The sequence below is a fragment of the Typopeltis vanoorti genome, chromosome 6 (assembly GCF_054136105.1).
Source record: "Typopeltis vanoorti isolate ZY-2024b chromosome 6, IOZ_Tvanoo_1.0, whole genome shotgun sequence".
Lineage (NCBI taxonomy): Eukaryota > Metazoa > Arthropoda > Arachnida > Uropygi > Thelyphonidae > Typopeltis > Typopeltis vanoorti.
The window spans coordinates 91,612,585-91,637,085 of record NC_143554.1 but is presented as its reverse complement, the minus strand read 5'-3'; the positions used below and the strand labels follow the sequence as shown (position 1 = coordinate 91,637,085).

At 36.8% G+C, this 24,501-nt stretch overlaps 1 protein-coding gene across 1 annotated transcript in view; it reads left to right on the top strand.

The window, feature by feature from the left end:
* Window positions 1-24,501, top strand: part of LOC150105703 (medium-chain acyl-CoA ligase ACSF2, mitochondrial-like) — a 347,992-nt gene that overhangs the window by 181,787 nt on the left and 141,704 nt on the right. Inside the window, exon 8 of the mRNA XM_090394533.1 lies at window positions 15,945-16,093. Coding sequence (XP_090250659.1) covers window positions 15,945-16,093 — 149 coding nt within the window. The remainder of the gene's footprint in view (window positions 1-15,944; window positions 16,094-24,501) is intronic.

The window sequence follows — 24,501 nt, the reverse complement described above, 5'->3', positions numbered from 1 at the left end:
ACAATTTGTAATAATACCGTATTTTGCGTATCTTTTTTTTATAGAGTGATTGGGTTCCAAAAAAAGAAAGCTAGTGAGGGGGGGGGGAACAGAAAAATTTTCTCTATTGAACAGAAGAAAGAAACATCATGAAGGTGTGAAAGTTATGCAGCTAGCTCGAATATATGAAACCAGTCATTCTACAATATCAACCATTTTGGCTAAGAAAGAAGGACTTATGGTAGCTAAGGTTGCTAAGGGAACTTCAAGGTTGAATGTCAGAGGACTTCTTTTTGAGCAAATGGAAAATCTATTACTAATTTGGATCAAACAAAGAGAAATGGCGGGTGATACTACATCTCAAAATGCAATCTGTCAGAAAGCTAAACAGATTTATCAAGATTTGAAAATATCAAGATTATTTGGGATCAAGATCTGAGGTAAATGATGATGATGATGATGATTTTAAAGATAGCAGAGGTTGGTTTGACAACTTTAAACAAAGAACAGGAATTCATAGTGTGGTCAGACATGGAGAGGCAGCTAGTGCTGACAAAGCAGCAGCAGATAAATTTGTCAATAGCTTTACAAGAATTATAGAAGAAGGAGAATACCTATCTCAACAAGTCTTCAATTGTGATGAGATGGGGTTATTTTGGAAGAAAATGCCCAACAGGACATTTATCACAAAAGAAGAAAAAGCACTTCCTGGGCATAAACTAATGAATGATAGGTTAACATTGCTTTTAGTTGCAAATGCAAGTGGAGACTGCAAGGTAAAACCAATGTTAATCTACCACTCAGAGAATCCCCGAGCATTAAAAAAGTTCAATGTCTCTAAATCCAATCTTGGTGTTTTGTGGAAGTCTAACAGCAAAGCCTGGGTCACAAGAATAGAATTTAGAGACTGGATTCGCGAAGTGCTTGGACCAACTGTCAAAGCCTATCTTGAGCAAAACAATCTGCTTCTAAAAGCCATTTTAAACTTGGATAATGCACCTAGCCATCCAACGGGCATACAAGAAGAGCTACCAGAGGAATTAGATTTTATCAAGGTGATTTTTCTTCCTCCCAAGACTACATCTCTGATACAACCTATGGATCAGCTGATAATTACAAATTTTAAAAAACTTTACGCAAGGGCACTTTTTTACCAGGTGCTTTGAAATGTGTGAGGCTACCAACATAACCCTGAGAAAATTTTGGAAGGAAGAATTCAACATTATCATAGCAATTAGGCTAATTGTAAAGGCTTGGCAAGAAGTAACAATTAAATGTCTCAAAGCAGCATGGAGGAAACTGCGTCCTTCCTTTGGTAATGAAGAAACATCAGATGATTCTTTCTTTTAGGGTTACACAGTGATCAGCATTCGTTTTAAAAATTTTATGGAATTTACAACCGTGTTAAAAAACTTTTTTATTATCCCGACGTTTCGATCTTCACATCAAAATCATCATCTGGAGCTTACATAAATATACAGGACAAGCTGAGTTACATCATTAACTGTAAGCTAGAGAAACAATGATTTGATCACATGTCATTCTACTGACATGACCTCTGGTGGAAAAAAAATTATAAATTACATCAAGCTAAATTCTATTTTATGATGACAGGAATAAACATTCTTTCAGATGGTTTTCTTTCAGAAACAATTGGTGTCCTATTTTTAGTATTACCATTCTTATTTTTGATTTACAATACTGGATTTTCTACAGTCCTGTTTATAGTTGTTCTTAGTGAGGAAGGTTCTGTGGGTCGAATATATACCTTCCATATGTTTGGGATTTTTAGACTGTCATTATTGTTCAGATTGGAGTGGTTGATAATAATCTCACAGGCTTCCTTGAATTTCCGTTCATATCATGTTTTAGTGTGATGTAGACAGCTAATGGTTTTCCAGTCAGTTCTGTGTAAGGTATTCAGGGCATGATCAGAAAGACAAGCTTCACCATAATTATTATATTTAATGTGTCGTGTATGTTCTTTTTGTCTAATAGGAATTGTGCGTCCTGTTTCTACTATATATGGTATATTGCAAGTACAATCAATCTGATCTACTCCAGGGTGGGCTAGTGGAGGGAGTGGGTCTTTGGATGAGTTGAGTAAGCTTTTTAATTTTGCAGGATGTTTAAAGGTGGCTTTGAGGTTGTACTTTTCTAGTACTCTGTTTATTTTGTCTGATAGTCCTTTAATGTAGGGAATGGTTATAGTTTTACTGTAGTTTGGTTTGTCTTTGTTTTTTATTGTAGAGAATTTTGTTAATAGTGTTTTGGCTGTATCCGTTTTTTTGTAAGTTATTACTGATAATTTTAAATTCGTCTTTCAGTGCCTGTTCACTGGAACAGATCGTCTGAGCACTGTTTTTTAGCGTGTTTATGACATCTAGTTTATGTGTATTTGTGTCGGTTTTTGGTAAACAGTGAAGGAAAGATTGCCAGAGGGAAGACGTGTGACAAGTGTATCTAGAAACGGAAGTGTGTTGTGTCTTTCAATTTCAATTGTGAACTGTTTGCGTTTGTGTTGTTTGTTTAGGTGGCTAAAGAATGTATCTAATGTCTGGCGGCCATGGGACCAGATCGCGGAAACATCGTCAATGTATCTAAGACAGCAGACTTTGGGGTTTAGAGGGGAGGAACCTAGGGCAAGTTGCTCAAAATGTTCCATGTAAAAGTTAGCAATGTGCGGGGATAATGGCGAGCCCATGGCTGTGCCTTCTTTTTGTAAGTAGAAGGCATTTTGCCATACAAAATAACCCAACCGTAATACATGCGCAAAGAGCGCCGTGATATCTGGAGGGAATTTGTTCTGTAGGAGAAGGATTGTATCATTGATTGGGACATTCGTAAAGAGGGCAGAGACATCAAAACTGACTAATAAATCATCTTTTTCTAATGTAATTTCTCTGATGATGTTAATGAAGTGTTGTGTGTTTTTGATATAGGAAGGGGAATGACCTACCAACTCCTTGAGTGTTGCCGCTAATTTTTTGGCTAAGTGATACATTGGGCTATCAATTCCTTCAACAATAGGTCTTAGCAGGGTGTTTTCTTTGTGAATTTTCGGTAGCCCGTAAATTCTTGGAGAGCGAGTGTAGTGAGGAAACAGTTTTTTGACCGTATCTTCGAGCCATGTGGTAATTGACTTAAGTAGTTTCTCTGTTTTGTTTTTTGTTCTGTTGGTTGGGTTGTAGTTAACTAATTTGTATGTGTTATTGTCAGAGACCAGCAGATTCATTTTTTCTATATAAGTGGTGCGGTTTAAATGATAGTGGCATTTCCTTTATCAGCTCTGGTTATTACTATGTTCGGATTTGTTTTAAGTGATTTTATCGCTGTTAATTCGTGTTTAGTTATATTGCTTGTTATTGTTTTATTATGGTTTAAAATGTTGGCAGTTTCTATACGTATTTTGTCTGCTATGTTATTAGGTATGAATCTTAGGCCACTTTCCATATTACAAATAACTTCAAGTTTGTTTATCGATTTCGGTGCAATAGCAAAATTTAAACCTTTGTTAAGTATAGAGATTTCGTCTTTGTTTAGAGCGTGGTTAGATAGGTTGACTATGTTATTGATACCTGTGAAACTTGGATCTTCAGCTTACCATATTCATTACATCACTTGTGGGTCGAATCTCCATAAATTATCATAATTCTTTCTTATTCCGTTCATACCATGATGATATTTATGAAGTGTTGTGTGTTTCTGATATAGGCGGGGGATTGACCTACCAACTCCTTGAGTGTTGCTGCTAATTTTTTGGCTAAGTGATACGTCGGGCTATCAATTCCTTCAGCGATAGGTCTTAGCGGTGTGTTTACTTTGTGAATTTTCGGTAGCCTGTAAATTCTTGTGGAGCGCATGTAGTGAGGAAAGTTTTTTGACCGTATCTTCGGGCCATGTGGTAATTGATTAAAGTAGTTTCTCTGTTTTGGTTTTTGTTCTGTTGGTTGGGTTGTAGTTAACTAATTTGTGTGTGCTATTGTCAGAGACCAGCAGATTCATTTTTTCTACATAAGTGGTACGGTTTAAAATGACAGTGGCATTTCCATTATCGGCTCTGGTTATTACTATGTTCGGATTTTTTTAAGTGATTTTATCGCTGTTAAGTTATCGTGTTTAGTTATGTTGCTTGTTACTGTTTTGTTATGGTTTAAAATGTTTGCAGTTTCTATACATATTTTGTCTGCTATGTTATTAGGTATGAATCTTAGGCCTCTTTCCATATTACAAATAACTTCAAGTTTGTTTATCGATTTCAGTGCAATAGTAAAATTTAAACCTTTGTTAAGTATAGAGATTTTGTCTTTGTTTAGAGTGGTTAGATAGGTTGACTATGTCAATGATACCTGTGGGTGATTGGTGGCTCTTGTTGTATCTTGCTTCTGGTTGGTTGTTGTTGTTCACTGTGGCAAACTTTGAATATGGAGGCTGGTTTTGTCGTTCTTTTAGTCTTTGGAATTTGGAAATTAGGTTTTCTTTCTTCATTTGGAAGATGTGGTTTGCTGTGTTTTCCCGTAATCTTTTCTAGGATTATCCAGATATCTGCGTTTAAGTAGCTAGACAGTTCCATTTTTTCTTTTAGTAGGAAAACTGGAAAACCACTAGCTGTCTACATCACACTAAAACATGGTATGAACAGAAATTCAAGGAAGCCTGTGAGATTATCATCAACCATCACAATCTGAACAATAATGATGGCTAAAAATCCCAAACATATGGAAGGTATATATTCGACCCACAGAACCTTCCTCACTAAGAACAACTATAAATAGGACTGTAGAAAATCCAGTATTGTAAATCAAAAATAAGAATTGTAATACTAAAAATGGGACACCAATTGTTTCTGAAAGAAAAACCATCTGAAAGAATGTTTATTCCTGTCATCGTAAAATTGAATTTAGCTTGATGTAATTTATAATTTTTTTTTTCACCAGAGGTCATGCCAGTAGAATAACATGTGATCAAATCATTGTTTCTCTAGCTTACAGTTAATGATGTAACTCAGCTTGTCCTGTATATTTATGTACGCTCCAAATGATGATCTTGTGTGAAGATTGAAACGGCGGGATAATAAAAAAGTTTTTTAACACGGTTGTAAATTCCATGAAATTTTTAAAATGAAAAACTTCAAATGAAGGACAGAAATTGGTAAAGGATACTGTGGCAACTGCTCATGATCTTAGCTTGGAAGTAGAGGAAGAAGATATTGAAGAATTATTGGAGATGCATGACCGAGAACTGACTACTGACGAGTTAAAAGAACTTTTCAAGCAGTAATGTGAAGAGAAGGAAATGGAAATTTCATCTGAAAATGAGGATGGAGAGAAAGAACAAATTACGACTGATGAAATCAAAAATGTTTTGGCAAAGTGGGAGGAAGTTCAAAAGGTTGCTATGAAATGGAATCCAAACAAATCTGAGGTTATCAGGACTGCAGATCTATTTAATGAAAAGTCCATGCAGTTTTTCAGAAACATTTTAAAAAAGAGGCAGAAGCAAACAACCCTAGACATGTTTTTTACAGGTCCATTAGTCACGAAACTTTGAAGTGAGCCCAATTGTCCTTCTGGTGAAAATTTATAATTAAAAACTTTTCATGAACAATTCATTTTATTAATGTTAATTTTTTTGTAGCAAATACATATACTGTATAATAAATAAATGATATTTACCATATTTTTATGACATTTTAAAGGAGTTTTATCTGCATCCCGGAACAAATCGATTTTCAATTAAATGTTATGGGGAATCACTCCTTGGATAACGACAGTAAGCCTGGAATGGATTACCATTGTTAACCAAGGCAACACTGTATATATATATATACATAGGCTTGTTGTTGCTCCCAATGGAATTTTACAACCAGTAGATAGTATTAATAATAGGACTCTAGCATTGATGTATATTTTTATTTTTCATTTCTTATTTTATTTATTTATTTATTATTTTTCATTTTATTTTATTTTATTTTTTCGCCAGAGGTCAGGCCAATAATTGCTGTAACGGTTGGTCAGTAACTTTAACAAACCATGTAGATTGTAGTGTAGCTTGTTTTCTGTATATAGGGCATATGCTCCAGAAGATGACCTTGATATAAAGGTCGAAACGTCGAAAGTGGATTTTAGTTTATATTAAACTAAAATTTTACTCAAACCCGGTAGTTGTCTCCATAATTTTCCAAAATATAGAAAGAGTTGTATGAATGATAGAAGAGGTGAGAATAGATTAAGTGGAAGAGAGAGAATGAGTGTCAAATATAGGAATGATAGAAGAGGGAAGAATGGAAACAGCAGGAGAGAGAGAATGAAAGGAATGCAGGAGAACAGGGACTTGGGATAAAGTGATGTCAGGAAGACAGGTGAGTAGAGGAGCACAGAGAAAAAGTGTTACAGGAGAAAGAGAGAGTGAGTGATGCATGTGAGCAATCGAGGAATAAGGTGGTGAGAGGTGTAATGCATGGGGAATCAATGATCTGCGGTGTTCAAGTTAGGATGCATGAGGAGTATTTGCCAGGAGTAATGATAGAAAGTGTGGCTATGGCAATTAAGAGAGGTGAAAGGTTGGATGAGACGATTGTGATGGTAAGAACAAATGACTTGAGTGGCAATGTAAATAGGGCAGCGAGAGATATGAGTTTTTGCTTGAGGGTGTATGAAAGAAGACACAGAGAGGAAAGATAGCATTTGTGTGTTGCCTAGGTATGATAGTGATGAGCTGAGCAGAAGAGCGGTGATATTAAATGGCATAATAGCAAGAATGTGTCAGAAGAGAGGATTCAAATATGTGGATGCTTGGAGTGCATTTGAGAGCAGAGAGGAATCGTATGCGAGAGGCCACCTGCATTTGAATGGGGAAGGACGTAGGCATCTGGAGAGAGATTGCTGTTCTGAATGAGTCAGTGTGTCCCAGTGTGGATGGTAGCAGGGGGTGGCCTCTTGTGGGAATGGGTACTTGGGAGAAGAGAAACAACATCAGGTAATGTTGAGCCCAATGGAGTCTAGAGGGGGATAATGCTGGGTACAGAAACAATGGCATTTTTATGCTTTATACTAACGCCAGGAGTATTCGGAATAAGGGAGAGGAATTAGCGGCACTGATAGCATCAGCCTGGCCAAAGATTATTGGAATCACCGAGACGTGATTGACAGAAGAGGATATAATAACAGGAATAAAAGTTGCTGGGTACAGCATTTTTCGGAAGGATAGGAAGGGAAAGCGTGGTGGTGGAGTACTGCTTATGATAAGTGACGACCTATGTCCTCTAAGAATGGAGGCTTTGGAAGGCTGTGACACTAATGATTTTGAAAGCATATGGTGTGAGGTGGAGGTGGGCAAGACAGGATATTTAGTGGGGTGTTGCTACAGACCAAGGAGCACAGTGGGTGGGGACCAGGAGATGTTGAGACAGTTGAGCGTGGCAAGTGCAAGGAGAATGATTGTTATGGGAGATTTTAACTACAGCAGTATAAATTGGGGAGAGGAAGGTGCATGTAGCAATAAGGGAATGGAATTTCTAGAATTCTTAAGGGACAAATGTCTTAGGCAACATGTAACAGAGGGAACAAGAGGTTCAAGAGTTCAAGATGCTATAACCAAATCCAAAACTCTTTTTGGATTTGGTTATAGCATCAGAAAAGTATAATAACTGAGATGACATCTCTCCCACCAGTTGGAGAGGGTCACCATATGGTTTTGACTTGGAAAATGAATAGACATGCAGGAGTATCAAAGAGACAGGAACGTATGTGAAATTATAAAGCAGGTGATTATAATGGTCTTAGACGTCAACTTGGAGAAGTTTTGTGGAGGGAGGAATTGGAAGGCCAGGATATCATTAGTGCTTGGGAAATTGTGAAGGGATATAAGGAGACAGGTGAAGAGAAGATGCATGAAGAATATAAGACACAGGCCAGGAGAATGACTAATATGGTAAGGAAGGTGAAACTGGAATATGAGAAAAGATTGGCCCTTAGATCCAAGGAAAATCCTAGGGAATTTTTTAGCTATGTGGCCAATAGGAGGAGAAATGACTGTGGAAGAATGACATTGTTGGATAAAAATGGGAATAGAGTGATTAATGCATAGGACATAGTGGAATTGTTCAATTAACAGTTTTTTGAAATATTTCATCCTGGAGGAGTCAATTCGAATATTAGCAGGTTTGAGGTTTAGAGGTGCAGGAGGAGATTGTGTTCCAAATACTGTCCGGATGTCAGTAAAGCTGTGGGACCGGATGGTATTTCACCACGAGTTTTGAGAGAATGTGCTAGGGAATTGACAATGCCTTTGACCTGGCGTTTCAATGAAAGTCTGGATGCAGGAAAGGGTGTTCATGGAATGGAAGGGAGGTAAGATAGTGTCATTGCATAAGGGCGGTAGCAAACTGGAAGTGTCTAATTATAGGCCAGTTTGTGTGTCATGAATAGTTAGCAAGATCTTGAAGAAAGTAGTGTGGGACCATATACAGCATTGGGCAGATGAGGGTAATGTTAGCTGTGAGAGTCAACATGGATTTGTGAAGGGACGCTCTTGTTTTAGCAATATGCTAGCCTTTTATGATAAAGTTACAAGAGCATTAGATGAGGGAAAAGCATATACTGCCATTTTCCCAGACTTAGCAAAGGCATTTGACAAGGCACGACATGATAAGCTGATGTCCAAGTTACATCACATGGGTCTGGATGTCAGATTGGTCAACTGGATTCAGGATTGGCTGTCCAATAGGTATCAGAGAGTTGTGTATGGTGGAGCAATATCAAAGAGGCAGAAGGTTACAAGTGGAGTTCCACAGGGCTCAGTACTGGGACCAATATTGTTTAACCTTTATATCAAATGACATTGTCCATGTGATTGCAAGGGGATATTCAGTTGTTTGCGGATGACGCAAAGCCGGGAAGGGTTATTAGTAATAGTGCAGATGTGGTGCAAGAGGATTTGAATAAGCTAGATAGATGGTCAAATGAATGGAGGGTGTCAGTTTAATGCAGCAAAATGTAAGGTCTTGAGGTTTGGGACACATCGATTGGATGCTGCATACTCTATGGAAGGAGTTAAACTGGAGGAAGTAGGGGAGACAAGAGATCTGGGGTTGATTGATACAAACCTGAAATTTAGGGGACATATTGCAAAGGTAGTGAAGGTAACACAGAGGATTGCTGCAATAATGAGAAGGAAGCTGACCTGCAGAGAAACAGTTGTTATTCCGTTGTATAAAACCAGATTTGGACTATTGTTCTCAGATCTGGTCCCCAGGACTTGAAGGAGATAAATTAACTGTGGAAAGGGTACAAAGGCAGATAACAAAGTTGGCATCAGGACTGTATAATGTTAATTATGAGGATCGGCTGAGGGAGTGTGGACTGCAGAGTTTGGTGGATAGAAGAGGTAGAGGTGAAGATTTTGAGAGGTGATTACAAGGTTAACACTGGGGAATTCTTTCGCTTGGTTGAACAGCAGGAAGGAGTCATGACAAGGGGCCATCCCTGGAAGTCACGACAGGAAACGGTGAGAAAGTGGACGAGGAGTGGTTTCTTTGCATGGAGGGTGGTTGAACCATGGAATGCATTGCCTGATGGAGTGGTGAGAGCAAGAACGGTTAATGCGTTTAAGAAGTGGTATGATAGACTTTGTGTTTCTTAGGAGGGACCTCCCTCAATGAGTCTTGATGGACTTGTTTTTCTTAGAAAGGAGATAAGTCTTTTGACTCCATGGAGGCCTGAATAATAATAAGATCTGGCCTCCTGGAGAGTGTTAAAAATGATATCAGGATTGTGGAATACTCTGATTATGAAGAAAGATTGGGAATTTGTAGACTAAAGACTTGACTAGACAGGTTTGAGGTGCAAGAGGAGAGTGTGTTCCAAATACTGAGTACTCTGGATGGTATTTCACCACAGTTTTGAGAGAATGTGCTAAAGAACTGACAGCTCTGTTGACCTGGCTTTTCAATGAAAGTCATACTACGGGAAAGGTACCCAGGGAATGGAAGAAAGGTAAGATAATGTCATTGCATAAGGGTGGTAGCAGACTGGAAGTGTCTAATTATAGGCCAGTTTGTGTGTCATCAGTAGTTGTTAAGGTCTTGGAGAAATTAGTGAAGGACCATATACAGCATTAGCCAGATGAGAGTAATGTTATCTGTGAGAATCAACACAGATTTGTTAAGTGTTGCTCTTACTTTAGTAATATGATTGCCTTTTGTAATAAAGTGACGAGAGCAGTTGATGAAGGAAAGGCATATACTGCCATTTTGTTGGATTTTGCAAAGGCATTTGATAGAGTACCACATGATAAACTGATACTTACGTTGCAGCACATGGGTTTAGATGTCAGATTAGTCATCTGGAAATAGGATTGGCTGTTTAATAAGTATCAGAGAGTTGTGCATGGTAGGGCAGTATTAAGGAGGCAGAAGGTTACATGTGGGGTTCCACAGGGCTCAGTATTGGGACCTGTATTGTTTAACCTTTATATCAATGACATTGTCAGTGGACTGCAGAGGGATATTTAGTTGTTTGCAGATTATGTGAAGCTAGGAAGGATTATTAGTAATAGTGCAGATGCAGCAGCCCTGCAAGAGGATTTTGAATAAACTAGACAGATGGGCAAATGAAAGGAGGTGTTGGTTTAATGCAGCAAAATGTAAAGTCTTGAAGTTTGGAATGTATCGATGAGAGGCTGTACCCGCAATTGGAGGAACTGTACTGGAGGAAGTAGGGGAGACAAGAGATTTGAGGGTGATGATTAAAAAAAAAAACTGAAATTCAGGGAGCATATTGTGAAGGTGGTAAAAGTAACCCAGAGGTGTGCTGCAATACTGAGAATGATACTGCCCTGCAGAGATAAAAGACTTATCATTGTTGTATAAGACTCTGATCACCCACACTTAGACTATTGCTCTCAAATTTGATCCTAGGATATGAAGGGATAAATTAAATATGAAAAGGGTACAGAGGTGTATAACAAAGATTCAGAACTGTACAATGTTAGTTATTATGATCGGCTGAGAGAATGTGGACTGCAGAGTTTGGTGGATAGAAAAAGGAGAGGTGATATGATCGAGACTTTTAAACTGTTGAGAGGCAGTTACATGGTTGACACTGGGGAGTTCTTTCACAGTGTGAAAGAACTCCCCAGTGTGGAACAGCGGGAAGGAGCGATAACAAGGGGACCATCCCTGGAAGTTACGAAAGGAAGCCGTGAGCTTCCTTTCGTGACTTCCAGGGTGAGGAGTGATTTCTTTGCATGGAGGGTGTTTGAACTGTGAAATGCATTGACTGATGGAGTGGTGAGAGCAAGAATGGTCAGTAAGTTCAAGGAGTGGTATGATCGACTTTGTGTTTCCTAGGAAGGTCCTCCCATGATGAGTCTCTTGACTCCATGGAGGCCTGAATAATAATAATAATAATAATGAAAAAGACCATTGCAAACAGGAGAAAGAGGGATAATATGATTGAGACTTACCAACTTCTGAAAGGGACATATAGGATTTCAGCAGATGGAATTTTTCATTTTATGGAGGATGGGGAAAGGACGTGAGGGCATCCTTGGAAGTTGAGAATGAATGCCATCAGGAAGGGAGTGAGATTTAGATTTTTTTCTCATAGGTGTGTGATTGGAATTGATTGCCATTTAATGTTGTGTGTGTGTGCATATACCATGCAAATTAACTCAAGAAAAGGTATGATAGCTCATTTAAATAGTATGACCTCCCTTGATGATTCCCTGGAGGTCTCTGTAAATGATAATAATAATAATAATTTATGAATTATGTATGTCTTTATTTTATTACTCAATTGAAAATCATTGGCCAATCAGCAGAATACCTATGCACAATAATAATTAAATTCAGTCATCTTTGATATTTTTCCAACTTTCAGTAAAAAAAAAAACATCCCTTTACACATATTTTGCAATTTTTGTTGCTATGAATGTGTATTTATCAAAAAAGAGAAAGAACATTTTTTAACACTTTATTTTTTCAATTTATAACTTTTAACTATTTAGACGTATGTCTCCATTTATACTCTTGCTCAGGGGCTAACAAATTCAAGACGATTGCCTGAGATCAGTATTTTAGTCACTTGCTGTAGATCTTGAAGCTTGAAATTTGAGCACTGCAAGGTTTATTGTATAGTAGAAGGAATGGAGAGAGAGTGGGGGGGGATGCAATCAGCAGAACTCTGAATAGGGTTTATGGTCAATGAAATAAAGTTGTTAATGCATATGGAAAGGAAGGAAGGTGAAATACAGATACCTGAGGAATATCCACATAGTAGAAAAACATGAATGAGAATACCTTCCACCATTACTCACACAATGAATGACCTGAGAGAAAACTGGTGATCCATTTACAAAGAGTGGAAAACAGAATAAGTTGGCAATTTTTAGAAAGTCTTCTGTGCTAGATTCTTTCATTTGCCTAGAAAATCAAATGTAACAGGAGGTTTCTCCAGACTTTCTATGGCTGTTGTCCAGAGGTAGGCGATGTGGGGGAAGAGTTCTGCTATGGATCTTGATTGGAGGAATCTATGTTGGTGGTCATTGATTAGTTGAAATTTCTTCAAATGTTGAAAAAGTTGACTGTTGATGGCTTCCTCTGTTACTTTAGAGAGGCAATAGTTTGATTTTTAATCGGTTGATTATGGGTTTGATTTTATGGAGTGGATGCCAGCCGAAATAATACAGTGTAAAGATGATGAAGGATTTGCTGTTAGTTCAGAATCACATACACACCAAACGCCTTTTTTTGGTATCCAGGTTGAGATTCTTCTGATTCTTTCTGGCCACAAGAGGCATTTGGTGCAATATTACCAGTAAAGATGGAAATGATTTGCCTTGATCATCTGTGCATGAATTGAAAGTTAAGAACGATGCTAGGAGGACAGCTTTTATCTTTAGGTGATGATACAGTAATGTCATCTGGGTGAGAGTGAGATACTAGGCAATCAGCTTTTATCTTTAGGTAATGACACAATAAATTTGTTCATGATCATTTTGTAATTGTTGCAGGCTTCAGTGCAGGTTACAAATTAAGCTGAGTTTTAATCTCAAGGCACTTACAATGTGCTGGTTTTTGGCACACTTAGAAAACCATGGCATGGATATTGGACAGGAAATTTGCACAGAGAAGAAAATAAAACCCCTAATTTCTAACATGGATTGATGTTAAAACTCAGGAGTAGATCATAAAATCTGTAAAAAGGGAACATAGATTGTTATTCATCATCATCATCATCAACAACCATGGGTCCAACGCCCATAGATGTCTGATATCATCTTGATATGATTCTTCCATTGCATTCTATTTTGTGCAAGATAACTCAGTTTGTGTATAGAGTTTCCGCACCGTTTTACAACGTCATCGCCCTATTCTCTGTTTGGTCTTCCTTTTTTGTTCTTTCCTTCAATCATCCCAAACAGCAGCATTTTTATTTTCCTCTCATCGTTCATTCTACATATATGGCCAAAGAGATGTAGTTTCCTTTAGATTATTTTCTGGATCAGGTTTTCTTTTGTTGTATTCATCTGTAGATTTCCTCATTGTTCACTTTCTGGATCCAGCTTATTCTCAAGATCTTTCTAGGGCACTTCCTCTCAAATGCTAATATCCTCCTTTCAGATTCTCTCTCTCTCAGGAGTACCCAGGATTCACATCCATAGAGCATGCTGCTGAAGATACAGGTTTCTACAATGTGCAGTTTAGTTTGCATCTTTATAGCTTGGCTCTTCCATATTTTGTCCATGGCTTTTAAAATAGTTGTTGCTCTGACTATTCTAATTTTTATCTCTTTTTTGGGGTCCAAGTCATGCATCATGTGGCATCCAAGATAGGTGAAGTGTGCCACATTTTCCAGTTGAAATTCTGTCTATCGTAACTCTGTTGTAACTCCTGTTGTCCAAACATCATTGTTTTAGTTTTTTCAAAGTTGACATTTAGTCCATATCTTTTTCCTTCTGTGTATAGTGTTTATAATGTCTATTCCAGCCTTGCTGCGTCTTCTTCAATCAGGACGATGTCATCTGCAAAGCAGAGGTAATTTATTCTCATGCCATTTATTGAAATGCCTCCGCCTTCTTCTTTAATCTTATCTAGTGTTTTTTCCAGATGTGTGATGAAGATGATTGGTGATATTGGGTCCCCTTGTCTTGTGCCTTGACTAGTGACAAACCAATCTCCAGTCACACCTGCTATCCTGATTTTTGCTTGTGCTTGACTGTTTATATCTTTCAGCTGGCAGATCAATTTATTGTTCACACCATAGGATTCCAAGACAGCCTATGTTATATTTTGGTCAATATTATCAAATGCTTTTTGGAAGTCCACAAAACAACAGTATATCTTTTTGTTCTTTCTTCAAGCTTTCTCTGCTATTAGTCTTAGTGCGAGAATTTGTTGCACTGTACTTCGATCTTTTCGAAATCCAGCTTGCTCATCAGGAAAATGCGCCTCCATATGACCCTTCAAGCGTTCTGTTAGTATTTTCATTAGCACTTTGCCAAGATGACTCATTAATGCAATAGTTCTGTAATTGGTGCATTCTAAAGCACTGCCTTCCTTATGAAGAACAATCAAGAATGATTTTTTCCACTCTTCGGGGGGCATACCCTGATCTCCATATTTTATTACACAGCTTATGCATTTCTTTTACAACTGATTCTCCCCCATATTTTAGCATCTCACCTATTATGTTGTCATCTCCAGGACTCTTGTTGTTCTTGAGATGTTTTCTGGCCTTATTCACCTCCTCTTCCAAGATGTCATTTTCAAAGATCTCTGCTGGTGGAGAGATTACTTTTAGTTCTTTGATTATTTCTGTTGCAGTATTATTTAGTTGATTTTTATATAGTTCGCTGCAATGTCTTGTCCATCAATACCTGACCATCTTCATCTTTGACTGCTACAGATCTTGTTTGCCACTTCCTATTGACATTTCTTATAAGTTTGTAGACCTCTCTAATTTTGTGTTCTCCATAGTACTGTTCAATGTCTTTGCACTGGTCCTCCAATCATTTAGCTTTATCAGATCTTGCTGCTTTGTGTACTTCATTGCATTTTTGATGGTATAACTAATCTACTACCTCTGAATTATCTCTTTTAAGTTTTAGTTCTCTTTTCTCTTGTACCAATTTTAGGGTTTCCTGAGTTATCCATTTCTTGTTGATCTTTTCTCTTTCAGGAATTACTTCCTCTACTGCATTTTTTAGCACTGTAGTCAGTCATTCTGCTCTTGTATTTATATTTTGTTTTTCACTTGGGGTCTTAAGCTTAGTTTCCAATATGTTCTGATATGCTGTTTCTTAGCCTGTCTTCATTTAGTTTTGAGATGTCTCTAGCTTTTTGGAACTTTCCTTTGTACTTCGGTTTCAGTTTTAGTCTTATATTCGCAATCACTAAGCTGTGGTCCGAATCGATATCAGCTCCTTGGAATGTTGGACTGAGGTTCTCCATTTCTGGTCTATTAATATCAGGTCGATCATATTCCTGTGTTTGCCATCGAAGGAGCGCCATGTCTATTTACGACAATCTTTTTGTTGGAATTTGGTATTGCAAATCATCAGGTTGTTATCCGTGGCAAATTCCAGAAGCATCTCTCCACATTCATTTCTTTCTCCCTAACCTTTTCCCATCCTGTGTTATTTTTGCCAATCTTTGCATTCTAGTCTCCTCCAATGATGAATATATCCTGCTTCGGCACCTCATTAAGCATATCAGCTTAATTCTGAATATATTATTTTATTATTCTTAGAGTGAAAAGTGAGAGAACAAGGAACTATTCTTGAAAGGCATATAATATGTGGTGAGCAAGAGAGTAAGTGAACATTTTGGTAGTCACCTTTTGGACGAGTTGAATGCACTGCCAGAGGAGATATCACTAAATGAGTTTAAAGTGGAGTATAAACCTCCATGCAGTTTGGTCTTCAAGAGATAATAATAATAATAATTTTTATTGTTTTTATAGAAACCCATAATTTGTCTATGTGTTCCTCTCTTTCACTGTTTTGGAAATATTGGTGGAACAACATTATCTATATTGTGTAAGTTCACTATTGTGTTTCCATCTGCTGGTTTTGATGCTGAGAAATCTCTTCAGGCTATTCACCAGTACAGGTATGTAGACTAATCATGTCTCCCCCCCCCCACCACCACACACTGTGAATTAAGGTTATGCACTGTTTTCAATACTGATTGACAATAATGAATAAATTGTAATTTATTTTGTGATAAAATAGAATAATAAAATTGTCTATATTTGATTTACTTCAAAATAATGTCATTCAGCAGTTATATATCTATATACCATTCCCAACAACCTGTACAATTTCAAACACACTTTCAGGCTACTCTTCATCTGTACATAAAGATAAAAATGCATGGCAATAAGTGAGGACTGCAGTTTGTTTGAAATTACTGCTGAGAATCTAAGGCTGTGAGACTAGTGTATTATCCAGTAAATTATGGCCCTTTGTCTATTTTGCGGAATGAAAAAACCCAAGTTTCTAGAAGGAAAAACGAAATGATAGTGGATAAGGATCTGAAACTTAGGGGACACATTGCCAAAATCGTGAAGACAGCACAAAGACTTCTGGGAATGATGTGGAGGACACTGACTTGTAGAAGTAGGGAGATTCTTGTTCCAGTGTATAAGGCTTTGATTAGGCCACACATGGACTACTATGCCTAGATTTGGTCACCTGGTTTGCAGAAGGACGAAGAGATGTTGGAAAGGATCCAGAGGCGAATGACTAAGGAAAGATTGAGAAGATGCAATTTACAGAGTCTGGTGGATAGGAGGAAGAGGGGAAATATAATAGAGGCCTACAAGTTAATAAGGGGTTGTTTTAGGATCAATATTGGAGAGGCTCTAGAGAAAACAGTGGGAGATCAGGGGAGAACCAGAGGTCATCCTTGGAAGCTGTATAAGGAGGGTGTGAGCAGGGAATTTGTAGTGAGAAGCAGGTTTTTTGCATGCAGAGTTGTGAATGATTGGAATGCCTTGCCTGAGAGTGTGGTATCTGCAGAGGATTTGGGTATTTTAAAGCACGGTATGATGAGCTGTGTGTATGATAATACAACCTCCTAGATGATTATCACCCCCCCCATGAGTCTTTGACTCCATGGGGGGGGGTGATAATAATAATAATAATAAATCACCTCTATATGAAACTTGACTCACCTACAGATAAAAAATCCTTATAAACATACTAGACAAGCTTTGAAACTAGGTCTTTCCAACCAGAGGGACAGTGACAGCTATTACAGAGGCTTACTAAATCAGGGACAGCAAGGAAAATGTTCCATAATTGTGACACTATGTTAGACAGCTACAATGGTGCTCTGAAAAGTTCTTGGCCTAAGAATGAAAAAACGAATTTATAATTTCAAAATTATTTTTATTTTTCAACATAATCTCCCTTAAGACCAATACATTTATTCTAGCTCCGTTATCCCATCCTTGTAGTGGTCCTCAGTAAGATCTGCAAAATACCCCTCTACAGCTACAATCACCTCTTGATTCAAAGAAAAATGCTGACCAGTGAGGAAGACTTTTAGTTTTGGGAAGAGATAGAAGTCAGAGGGAGCCAAATCTGGGAATAGGGTGATGTTCCAACAATTCATAGTGCAGATCCCTTAATTTTCCTATTGCCAAAACACCTTTGTGGGCAGGTGCATTGTCCTGATGAAAGATGGTTTTTTTCTTCTGCAAACCGTGTCTTTTCTCATGAATTTTTTCATCTAGTCTGGTTAAAAGATTGGAATAATATTCCCCAGTTATTCATATTTGTAGATTTAGGGACTCAAAAACACACGTGTTGAACAGATTATTTTATTAATTACAAATAAAATAAAACTTGACGTTTCGACCTCTATATCAAGGTCATCATCGGAAGAATACAACTGTAAGCAGAACCAAGCTACATGCTTGTGCTTTCTATACCAGTAAACTAAATCTACGTAGTTAATAAATCTTTTTTTCTAGCCTGACCTCTAGTGATAGAAAAGAAAAACAAACGAAAAAAAAATAATAAAATAAAATAATAATAATAATAATAAAAAAAAATATATATATATATATAAATTATAAATAGATAAATGCAACTACAATAAACTGTTAGAGTCCTCATGTATTAATATTCTGGATAGTTACAAAATGATTTCTTTCAGTTGCTATTGAATGTTCTAAACACTTCACCAAGTCACCAGGTTGTCTTCTTGTAGTGGGAATCTTGTAGTGGGAAAAAAAATTCCCACTACAAGAAGACAACCTGGTGACTTGAAGTGTTTAGAACATTCAATAGCAACTGAAAGAAATCATTTTGTAACTATCCAGAATATTAATACATGAGGACTCTAACAGTTTATTGTAGTTGCATTTATCTATTTATAATTTATATATATATATATATATATATATATATTTTTTTATTATTATTATTTTATTTTATTTTATTTTATTTTTTTTTCGTTTGTTTTTCTTTTCTATCACTAGAGGTCAGGCTAGAAAAAAAGATTTATTAACTACGTAGATTTAGTTTACTGGTATAGAAAGCATGAGCATGTAGCTTGGTTCTGCATACAGTTGTATTCTTCCGATGATGACCTCGATACAGAGGTCGAAACGTCAAGTTTTATTTTATTTGTAATTAATAAAATAATCTGTTCAACACGTGTGTTTTTGAGTCCCTAAATCTACAAATATGAGTGCTGATCACCGTGTAACCCTAAAAGAAAGAATTCCTCAGTTATTGTTTTACCCTTTCAAGATAATTAATAAACAAAATGTCTTTAGCATCCCAAAACACTGATGCCATGACCTTTCCTGCTGATGGAACCAACTTTGTCTTCTTTTGCCGCTGAAAACTGGCTTCTGTCCACTGTTTTGACTGCTGTTTGGATTCTGGTGTGTAATGGTGAATCCAAGTCTCATCCATAGTAATAAATCGATGTACAAAATCAGTTTTATTCTTTTTAAAGCGTTCCAAGCACTTTCGGACATTTTTATGCGAGTGCATTTTTGATCTGCTGTGAGCATGCATGGCACTCATCTTGTGCAAAGCTTTTTCATTTTCAGTTCTTCATGAAAAATGTATCCTACACATTCTTTAGAAATTACTATAGTCTTGGAAATTTCACGCACTTTGACTCGCTGGTTATCGAATACCATATCGTGCACTTGATAAAGGATTTCTGGTGTGTGTTGTTACACTTTTGGATGTCCTTTATGTTGATCATCTTCAAGGCTGGCACGGCCACATTTAAACTCAGCAGCCCATTTCTCAATTGTCAAAAATGAAGGAGAAGAGTGCCCATAAACTTTTATGAATTTCAAATGAATTTCTTTTGGTGTTAAACCTTCTTTTACATAGAATTTTATAACTGCACGATACTGAAGTTTATCAATTTCAAGGGATACAGACAACACTTTTGCTTCAGACAGCTGTATAAAACAAACTACTTGATAGAATTGCTTGCAATTTCACATGGATGCTTATGACAGATGTACCAACTTAGAAAAAAAAAATCTTGCCGATAGTGTTGCCATCTATGGTTGAGGCGAGGCCGAGAAATTTTTAGACCACCCTCGTACACTTTAGCATTTGCACATTTTTCAGGATATTTCTTTCTGACTACATCTTTGTCACTCAGATCGCAAAGCATTTCAACACAAGTTATATTTGACAAGAAATTATACTCTTGGTTTAAACCTTTACCCAACTGTAAGCAAACAAAGGTTGCACAAGGATGTTGGCATCACATAAGTTGCCTTATTATCCCAGCATGCAAATAACATTCCTTTTGACTGGTTTTATCAAAAGGAAACTGTTGAGGCTTTTATCAGTTCAAGGTGAACACATCATAGACCCTCCTTGGTCACTATATAATGGTAAATCATCCTATTGTTACTGACATCTCTTATCCTTTTGGTACGTCATGGATATTATGTAAATTATGTAAAAAATATCGTGGATATTATGTAAATATTATGTATACTATGTAAATAAGCAGGAGTTTTTATCCTGCTTATTTACATAGTATACAAGGAACAGAACCATAAAATTTCAACTTTGTGTATAAAGTAGATATACAGAAAAACTAGAGAAAGAAACATAGCATGATGTAATTTATTTTGCAGAGAATAGGTAGTCAACACCAGAGTCAATCAAATCTTCCAGTGGACTTCTTCTGAGATGCAGAAATCTAATGACTAAGAAGAATGTGTTTTGCCACACAAAGCTGTTAATATTGGTTAAATTTTTCCTTTTTTCTGCACTTTCCATAAATGCTACTTAATTAATCGGATGTATATTCTGTGTCAGAGAGAATTGGCCTGGCTAATAAGAAAAGGGTGATCATTATGGGATATTTTAATAATGGCAATATACATTAAAATGAAGAGACAGCATATGGGGAGCAGAAAAATTGAATTTCTTGAGTTTTTGAGGGGCATATACCTTAGGCAGTACACAACAGAGGGTACATGGGAATAAAGATTCTTGGAGTTCATTGTCTCATCTCAGGATATTATTAAAAATGAGGCATCAAATATCCCTCCAATTGGTGAAAGACAATGAAGTGATTGGCAGTGGTAGCTGCCCATATGAGGACTTCTGTGAAAAAAGGGATATATGTGGAGCTGTTAGGCTAGTGATTGTCACAAACTCAGGAAGATGGCTTGCAGCTAAATCATGGAAAGAAGATCAGTGCAGCTTGGAACCTGTCTGAGAACTGTCTGGCAGCGACAGTTCCTCCTCCTAGAGTTTCAAGGTCAGGGAATCAAATAAGATAGGTGTGAAATAGATGAATGAAAAGGTGAAGCATGCAGTTTGGAAGAAGAAGAAGAAGAAGAAGAAGAAGAAAGCATTATGGAGTCATCGCAAGATAAATGTAATAGTCAGTTGGAGTACAAAGAACAAGTACAAAGTACAAAGAAAGGTGAATCATTTAGTAAAGGTAGCAAAACAGCAGCAGTTAGTTGAGTTAATGAGGCAAAAAGAAATCCTAGAGAGCTTTTTTGATACATGGCCAGTGGAAGAAAGAATATTATGGATGGATGATACTGTTTGGATAAAATAGTAGAATGATAACCACAGAGGATGTGCTGTTGGACATTTTAAATGAGCAGTTCACAAAGATATTTCATCCTTGTGATAATAACATCATTCAGCACTTAAGAGAAGTGAGGAGGGAGGATTAGCTACTGTTGAGCAGGAGGTATGTCAGTAAGACTATAGAATTTGATGATATATGACCACTTGTAGAGCCTGGTAAGAATATAAAATATAAATATCAGAAAAGTAGCAAAATGTTCTGGAGGCTATTGAAAAGCTCAGAAATGTAAGAAAGAATATTGTAAAAGGAATCAAAGATGATAAAGGTGACATGAAAACCGAAAATAAGATATCCTAGATGTCTGGAATGATTACTTTGAAAGACTGTTAAAACAACTAGTGACAGAACCATACTAGAACATTTTCAAGAGGAATGCAAAAAAAAGGAGTACATATTGATACTTGAGGTAGAAAAACTACAAAAACTTGAAATGTGGAAAAGCAGCTGGAGTAGATGATATCCAACCAGAAATGCTTATATATGAAGGTATAAAAGTTTTTCAGTGGCAACACTGCATAAATCAGAGGGCCTGGTCAAAAGATCAAATTCCAGATGATTAGAGTAGAGCTCTCACAGTTCCCATATATATATATAAAAGGAATAAAGTTTAATGAGAGATTTACTGAGGAACTTCTTTCCTGAGTGTTCCAGGTAAGATTTATGCAAGTATACTTGAAAAGAGGTTGAGAAAGATTGTGGAAGAGAAACTTGAAGAACAACAAGCTGGGTTCAGGTCAAATAGAGGTTGCCAACATCAGATTTTCACCTTAAAGCAAATAGTTGAGAAATCATAGGAATATGACAAGAATCTGTAATTAAGTTTTTGTTGATCTGGAAAAGGCATATCACAAGGTTCCAAAGAAAAGCTTTTCAAACTACTACAATTATATGGATAAAGGGAACATTACGCAGAGCAATACATAACCTATACATTAGTTCTTTCAAAAATAATGGAATATGGACCTGACTCAATAAAGATCTACACAGATGGCTCCAAAAATCTAAATGGCAATTCTGGGAGTCATCAACTACCATAGCAAAAAAAAATACGTTTAGCAATTGCCAACATTTTAAATGTAAATTATAAGAAAACAATAACAAGCAACATCATAGTAACTAGAGCCGATAAAGGCAGTGCCACCATTATTCTAAATCAAACCACATATTCAGAAAAAATGAATTTGCTAGTCTTGGACAACAGTACATATCAACGTGTTAACTATGACCCAACCAATATAATAAAAAAAAAAAGAAAACAGAAAAGCTACTTAAATCAGTTACTACATGGCCCGAAGATACAGTAAAAAAATTACTTCTGCACTATGCCCATTCTCCAAGAATTTACGGTCTACCAAAGATACGCAAACAAAACACACCACTCCGGCCGATCACCGTGTATAGACACCCCAAATTATCACCTAGCCAAGAAATTAACGTCGACGGGGAATGACCTACCAGCGGAGTTGGTAGGTCATTCCCCATCCTATATCAGAAACACACGACACTTCATAAACATAATCAAAGACATTACATTAGAAAAAGATGATTTATTAGTCAGTTTTGACTGCCCTCTTTATTAATGTCCCAATCAATGACACAAATCCTTCTTTTACAGGACAAATTTCCTCCAGATATCACAGTACTCTTTGCGCATGTATTACGTTCTGGTTATTTTGTGTGGCAAAATGCTTTCTACCTGCAAAAAGAAGGCAAAGCCATGGGCTTGCCATTATCCCCCCCCCCCCCCCCCATTGCTAACTTTTATATGGAATATTTTGAACAATGTGCTATAGATTCCTCTTCTTTAAAACTCAAAGTCTGACTTAGATACGTTGACAATGTTTTCTCTATCTGGCCCCATGGCCACCAGACATTAGATACTTTCCTCAGCCACCTAAACAAAATGCATAAAGTTCACAATTGAGATTGAAAAGCAGAACACACTTCAATTTCTAGATACACTTGTCATATGTCTTCCTTCTGGCAGTCTTTCCTTCACTGTTTACCAGAAACCACACATACTGGCCAACATATACACATAAACTCCTACCCCCACCCAACATAAAAACTAGGTGTCATTAATACTCTAAAAAACAAGGCTTTGAAGATTTGCTCCAATGAACAAGCGCTTAAAGACAAATTTAAAGTTATCAGCAATACTTTCCTAAAAAATGGTTACAGCCAAAACACTCTCACCAAACTTCTCTACAAGACTTCATTAAAGAACAAAGATAAACTAGATTATAATAAAACTATAACCATTCCTTAAATTAAAGGGACATCAGATAGAATAAATAGAATACTTCAGAAATGCAACCTTAAAGCGACCTTTAAACCTCCTGCAAAATTAAAAAGCTTACTCAACTCATCCAAAGATCCACTCCCTCCACTGGTCCACCATGGAGCATACCATATTTATTAAGTTTTAAAAGAGGTATACCATGAGTAGACATATCGATACAAAATTAATAACGGAAAAAACTCATGTACAAAGATTATTTAATAGTATAATTTCCGCCTGTGTGTCACAGGCATCTTCACTACATATTAAGTTCAAATTAAACAATAACTGACAATTCCAAAAAGTGCCACCTAAGTAGCTGGTGTAAGATAACTAAAAAGGTCAATAAATTTCCTAAAAAAAAAAAAAAAAATCAATACAATAAAAAGTTAGGAAAGATTAGCTGATTTGTAAAGTACTATCTCCCATAAAGGGGATAGACATAAGCCGTCGGATCTGTTTAAGTTAGGAGACTGAAGTAGAGTTTCACATGTATCTTTATAAAGGCATTCTACGAGGAACTGATTTTTGTGAAGAACTCTTGTTTTTCTCCAACGAACTCTATGTCTAGTGAAGATGGCATGTTCTGCAAGTCCAGACTTTTCAGGTTTAAAGTATTCAATATAAGATTGATGTTCTTCTAGCCGAATAGAGGCAAATCTTCCCGTTTGTTCGAAATAAGATAATCCACAAGAGCACGGAATCTGGTAGACACCTGGATGATTAAAATGTGGAAGCTTGTCCTTAGGAGAAGTGAGAAAGTTGGAGATTTTTCTAAACAGTCGAAAGGCAACAAAAATATTCAGTGGTTTTAAAACTTTTGCTATACGTTCACTTGTACATAAGGGATAGGAATGCGCGTTACTTCTTCTGTGTTTGAAGAAGACATATTAAAACTACTCAAAGTTCTTTTAATGAAGCAATTCTTATAACTATTAGATAGAAAGGAAGAAGTTATATATTGTAGTTCTTTCTGTAAAAGATCGTCTGAAGAACAAAAGGAGTGGGCCCGATGAACTAGTGTTTTAATAGTTCCTGCCTTTTGACTGGGATGTGATGAGATTCCACATGGATATAATGACCTGTATGAGTCTTCTTTCTATAAACTGAGAAATATAGGTTACAA